At 26.4% G+C, this 6,806-nt stretch overlaps 1 protein-coding gene across 1 annotated transcript; it reads left to right on the top strand.

The window, feature by feature from the left end:
* Positions 1-5,459: 5,459 nt before the first annotated feature.
* LOC136088382 (uncharacterized) lies at positions 5,460-6,325 on the top strand. The gene is made up of 3 exons (XM_065812088.1): positions 5,460-5,676; positions 5,756-6,028; positions 6,078-6,325. The coding sequence occupies exons 1-3, from the start codon at positions 5,460-5,462 to the stop codon at positions 6,323-6,325; spliced, it is 738 nt and encodes a 245-aa protein (XP_065668160.1).
* The last annotated feature ends 481 nt before the right edge of the window (positions 6,326-6,806 follow it).

Here is a 6,806-nt window from a genome sequence, read left to right as displayed (position 1 = left end):
TGCCTACTGAAAGCTTAGTAACTACAAGAGGTAAAAAAAAAATCTAAAGAAAGAGTGACTTTATTTGTTTGCTCCAACGCAACAGGATCTCACAAAATACCCTGTTCTATGATTGGAAAAGAAAAATGCATGGATGGATGTCTCTATATGTTGGAAATGGTTCAATGAAGTCTTTTATCCTGAAGTTAAATGCAAAACTGGCTTGCCTGTTCTTTTATTATTAGGCAATGCACCTGGACATTTTGAGACGTTTGAGCAAAATCTTTAAAAGTTGTTTTCTTCCCTCCAAATTGCACAAGTTCGAAGCAACCATATGATATGGGGATTATTGCGGCTCTCAAGAAGCGATATAAATATCTATATCTCTCAGACGTATTGTCATATTACAGCCTCGATGTAAACACAAAGGAATGTCTGAAAGAAAGTAGCCTTTGTGCAAAAGAGGTGCAGCAGGAGTTGAATACGGGAAGCCCGCATTTGGCTTGGAAATCAATTCAACCTTCATCTTTCAAAAATTGCTTCGACAAGGCAGTATTATTTCAGATTTCCAGTCCCGTTAACACTGAACTATGCTTTGAGGAGGCTGACTTTGCATCTTTTAATATGCTCTTGCTGCTGAACGAAATTGAAGGAATAGGGTATGTGATCAGTTTGGAAGATATCAGCAATTTTGAATCAATTGACTGTGAAGGTTCTCCAACGTATATTGAAGCAATCAAGGAAGATGTTGAAGATTGTTTGTCTCTTGAAGAAAATAATGATAATGCAGTTGCCATGGATAACAATTCTGATGAAGAAGAAGCTAATAATGATGAGATAGACGATGGTACAGACTTCTTAGGTGTTGAACTTATACATTTATCTCTGATCGATAATGGCAAGCAATTAAAATGTCAAAAAGCTAAAGCAATTTTAAAAGACGACAACGATAAATTAATGAATAGCTACGAACAACTATCATCAAACACACGGTCAGTAATTATGAAAATTAAACGAGAAAAGCTGCAGAATGTATATCAGCCTACAATTCATGACTTTTTCCGTCACGCATAATATATTTCTTAAAAAAGATTTGTTTATATAGTTAATAATTTTCTTCTTTGCACACACCTAGTTAATTGCGCACCGCAGTGCCTGTTTTAATTTGCGCAATTAAGCGAGAGACTACTGTACTTTTATTTTTTACTATAAATATATCATATATTTATAGTAAAAAACGGCTGCAGCATATATTATATGCTGCAGCCGTTTTTCAAAACACCTTAAATGCTTATTACGTATTTCGAGAAAAACGCAATTAAAAAAATATATTTTATGAGAAACTCTTGGTAAAACGTGTTTTGAAACGAATAAGTTTTATGAATTTTTTTAGAACTCTTTGAAAATATGTATTCATTGACGTTTGTAGACATCTAAACTGGCTTATTTTGTAAAAAAGTCAAAATTGATTTTTTTTACCCACAGGCGTTTTGAGGAAGGGCTGCAGTATGGATGATAGTACAAATACGTTGAAATGAGATAATTTGACGCAAAATTAAAAAACTCTTAACAAAAGCCACTAAACCAAAAAATAAAAAGTTATTGCACTAAGTATAGTGTATTGGTGTTTGAGAAGAAACACTACATAAATCATTTTTTAATTTTAATATGAACTAATTTTTGCGTATGTGACGTCACTTTGTTGCAAAAAACTAAAAAAACAAACTAGAAATAAGATTTTATTAAAATTTTAAAAAAAAACTCTTTCTATTAAAGATATGGAATGTATTTTTATGGGATATATTCTAATAAAGACAAAAACTATTTATTTATTAATAATTAAACATTAATAAAAATGTAATATTACATTGTCTTATCCTGATATATATCTGTACCAGTTTTATTAAAATTAATCAAAAAATGTAAGGTAAATGCAAAAGGAAACTTGACGCATAAAGGTTTATTTTGCCACAAACCGACGTCAATACGCAAAATTTTTTGGCTTAACTCTTAGATTAGCGTTTAACATTATTCTTTAGTTTTAATCATTATCATAAGAATGAACTTTTTTTTATGACTATGTTTTAGTGGTCTAAGATCTTCTTAGTTTTATTTGTATAGTGTTACGTACAAAGGTCTGTAAGTGTAAACGTCTTTAGCATATGTTGAGTTTGCAGGCATTATATGGAATAATTGCGTATCTATAAAATGAGAAAACTTTAAAATTTTATTTTAAATTTTAGAAATCTTTTTTGCTATTTTATTATATTTTTGCTATAAATATATAAGCAAGGTCTTAAACCCCCAAAACAACCCTGATGACAGCGCACTTAACCGCTGATCTATAATGAAATCCATTTAGCAGAAAAACAAACCTAATTATGAGCGGAAAAGGTGCGCAAGTTAATTTTTTTGCTCTTAAAGTTTTTTATCAGAACAAAATTATTATTGAAGTAAATAAGAAATAGGTATAGAAATAATATTTTTTTTTATTTTAAAAACCACAAACAAAAATATAATGACAGTATAAAGAATGCATTTTGTTTTAGAAAATGCTTGGTTTACTAACTTGTATGTATATTTTATATATTTTATATTTACTTGTTTTGCCTTATTTATTATATTTCATTTATGATGTTTGATATTTTATCTAATATAAACTATATTTATTATATTTTATTTATGATGTTTGATATTTTATCTAATATAAACTATATTTATTATATTTCATTTATGATGTTTGATATTTTATATAAACTATATTTATTATATTTCATTTATGATGTTTGATATTTTATATAAACTATATTTATTATATTTCATTTATGATGTTTGATATTTTATATAAACTATATTTATTAAATTTCATTTATGATGTTTGATATTTTATATAAACTATATTTATTATATTTCATTTATGATGTTTGATATTTTATATAAACTATATTTATTATATTTCATTTATGATGTTTGATATTTTATATAAACTATATTTATTATATTTCATTTATGATGTTTGATATTTTATCTAATATAAACTATATTTATTATATTTTATTTATGATGTTTGATATTTTATCTTATATAAACTATATTTATTATATTTTATTTATGATGTTTGATATTTTATCTAATATAAACTATATTTTTTATATTTCATTTATGATGTTTGATATTTTATATAAACTATATTTATTATATTTCATTTATGATGTTTGATATTTTATATAAACTATATTTATTATATTTCATTTATGATGTTTGATATTTTATCTAATATAAACTATATTTATTATATTTTATTTATGATGTTTGATATTTTATCTAATATAAACTATATTTTTTATATTTCATTTATGATGTTTGATATTTTATATAAACTATATTTATTATATTTCATTTATGATGTTTGATATTTTATATAAACTTTATTTATTATATTTCATTTATGATGTTTGATATTTTATATAAACTATATTTATTATATTTCATTTATGATGTTTAATATTTTATATAAACTATATTCATTATATTTCATTTATGATGTTTGATATTTTATATAAACTTTATTTATTATATTTCATTTATGATGTTTGATATTTTATATAAACTATATTTATTATATTTCATTTATGATGTTTGATATTTTATATAAACTATATTTATTATATTTCATTTATGATGTTTGATATTTTATATAAACTATATTTTAGATATTATTTTATATTTTTTAATAAAACTGTTTAATAAATTATCTGCATATTTATTTCAATAAAATAAAACTCTTATGATAAATTTACAATTTTAATGTCTTATTGTTTTTTAAACAATAAGACATTAAAAATGTAAATTTATCATAAAATTTTAAAGTATGGTAGTTAAAAAAACAGTTTCCCTTATGAAGAGGCGCTTCACAAAACTGGCACACATGGCAGGTTAAAGTTTTTTTCTAATGCGCAGCACATACACGGCACTGTCGTTGAGGTTTTACTTTTATGCCACCTGTAAAGATGTTGACTACTTAATATTTCTTTACATCCTTTGACAATCTTTTCTTAAAATAAATTCTTCTGGATGTAGCTGATGTACTTGATACAGAACGATTTTCATTATCCGGAGTAAATTCGCTTATCCATTTCTTTGTTATATCATGTAAAAAAATTTGAAGCAATAGAAAATCACCCTTGGCTTTCTACAATATCGGCAGAATGTATTATCGAAATCATTCGGACAGGTCTTTTTGATTACCAACATTGTAATAAAACTTGATATTTGCGATAAATTATCGGTAAAGACATCACTGTAATTATTCTTATAATAATTACTGCTTTATTGCAAATTTTTATTGTCATTTTGTGTAATTGTATAAATACTCAGATATTTTTTGTAAATATATTTATTTGTTACATTGGCCGATTATTCAGTGAGTTTATCTGAACAAACGTAATCTTTGTTGATTTCTCTACAAAGCTTTATTTTACGATAGATTCCGATATCGAGTGATATCGTGATATTTTACGATGGATTCCGATATATAGTGATATCGGAATCCATCGTAATTTATACAATTAAGGAAAATGACAATAAAAATTTGCAATAAAGCAGTAATTATTATAAGAATAATTACTATGTGGTTGTTTACGTGTTTCGTAATGTATAGCGTGGTGTCTGTTTAAAACAATTTTCAGAAGAATTATGTAACCTTGTATAAATCAGACAATAAAAAAACAAAACAAAAAAAAAAGGTGTATTCTTTGTCGAGTTAACATGCAACAGGCGCTAGAGCTTTATTCCTTTCTATAGTGGGTACAAGTTAGCCGATAAAAGTTCAAACTCATTGTTTTCACAAAGTTTAACTTCACTCTTTTTACAAAACTCAATCTCACTGAGGGAAGTTGAACTCACTTTTAACAGTGAAGTTGACTTTAGTTCAAAAGGTGGTGGCTGTACTTGTTGTGCACCAAAAAACTGTTTTAATAATTCTAAGCGTAATAAAAACTTATCATTTTATGTTATACCCGAGGAAAAAGTTTTAAGAAAGTTACGGTTAGCCAAAATTAGCAGAAAGACTTTATTCCTTCTTCGTCACACAGAGTTTGTTCAGCACACTTTCAAGAAAACAAAAAAACTTACATGAACAATGTTCCAACAATTATTCCAAAAGCAATTAAACTAACTGCTCCTGGAACCAAGGAAAAATTTTTCTTGGTTCATGCATAAAACTACACAAATACCTTATAGAAAAGAATTATCAACTCCTGTTTTGAGCTACAAAGAGAAATTAAAACAAGAAAATAAAATTCTTAAAGATCAAGTTGAGGACATTATAAAAGAAAAAGAGCAGTTAGTAAACACTCAAAAAGAAACTATATATAAGCTCGATGAAAAAATATCACAATTTGCAGTTGAAAGGTTTCAACATAACAAAGAACATTAAATTTTACACAGGTTTTGAAAATTATGAACTATTTAAAGTAGTCATGAAGTTTTTAGAACCAGAAATATATTCGCTTAATTATTGGGGTTCAATTTCTATTATCAGTGATGATTTAAGTGAAACTTCTTCATCTAAAACAAGAGGAAGATCACGTATATTAAATACTGAAGAGGAATTTTTCATGGTGCTAGTTCGACTACGTTGCGCCTTTCCAATAGAAGATTTAGCAATACGGTTTAATATTTCATTAAGTACTACCAGTAGGATATTAATTACTTGGTATGATTTTTTGCACATAAAGTTTAGATCAATTCCAATATGGCTAACAAAAAAATTTAGTTAGTGAAACAATGCCTAGTTGCTTTAAAAATGTATACCCTAATACTCGGGCAATTATAGACTGTACAGAGATTTTTACTGTGATGCTAACTAGTTATCGCACTCAATCAGCAATTTTCTCAAAATATAAACGTCATCACACAGCAAAGGGTTTGATTGGTATTGCTCCAAGTGGTGCAACTACATTCGTTTCTGATTTATATGCAGGAAGATCAAACGATAAACAGATAACAAATCACAGTGGCATACTAAAATTATTAGAAAAAGATGATAGTATGATTGGCAGATTGAGGTTTTGATATTGTAAATGACTTACCAAAAGGAATAAGTCTCAACATACCACCATTTCTTGAAGGCGATTTCCAACTTACATTGGAAAAAGAATTAGAAACAAGAAGAATTGTATCTGTACGAATTCATATTGAACGTGAAATTGCAAGTATCAAAAACTACAAAATATTACTATACACATTTCCACTTTCAATGGCTGCTGACATAAACAAAATATGGGTCATAGTTTGTTATTTAGTTACTTTTCTACAATCTCTAATAAAAGCTGATAGCAAATAATGTAACAAGACAAAATAAGAAAAGTTTTATAAATATTTTGTAAATTTTATTTTACTTTAAATATTTCTGTTGACATAAATTCGAAATAAAAATTTGTTAACTCTGGAAAAATAATTGTATTCCATAGTTCCGCATCATAATCTATTGTTTCGATGTGTAATGATTTTTCTGTCTACACAATAAAATCAATTGTTTTAGTTTCTGTTAGTGCCATAACGCCTTGACATTGATAATAATAGGGTTGCTTTATATTTAATTTTGGAGCACCATTGTTAAACTTCATATAAAAGTTTTTATCTTGACACGCTTCATCAATTATTAAATATTTTTTTGAAGAAGGACATTTCATTTCAAGTACTTTTTCAGTGTTAACTTCTCCATCAGGGCTACAACCCAACCAAGGGCATTTTGGGTTTATAAAAAACCCACATCGAGTAACACTTGACTTCGTTATGCTTTCATATAGTTTTATTGCTGTTTC

The sequence above is a fragment of the Hydra vulgaris genome, chromosome 12, assembly GCF_038396675.1.
Source record: "Hydra vulgaris chromosome 12, alternate assembly HydraT2T_AEP".
Taxonomy (NCBI): Eukaryota; Metazoa; Cnidaria; class Hydrozoa; order Anthoathecata; family Hydridae; genus Hydra; species Hydra vulgaris.
The sequence above is the reverse complement of the archived record's forward strand: the minus strand, read 5'-3'. Positions and strand labels throughout refer to the sequence as shown.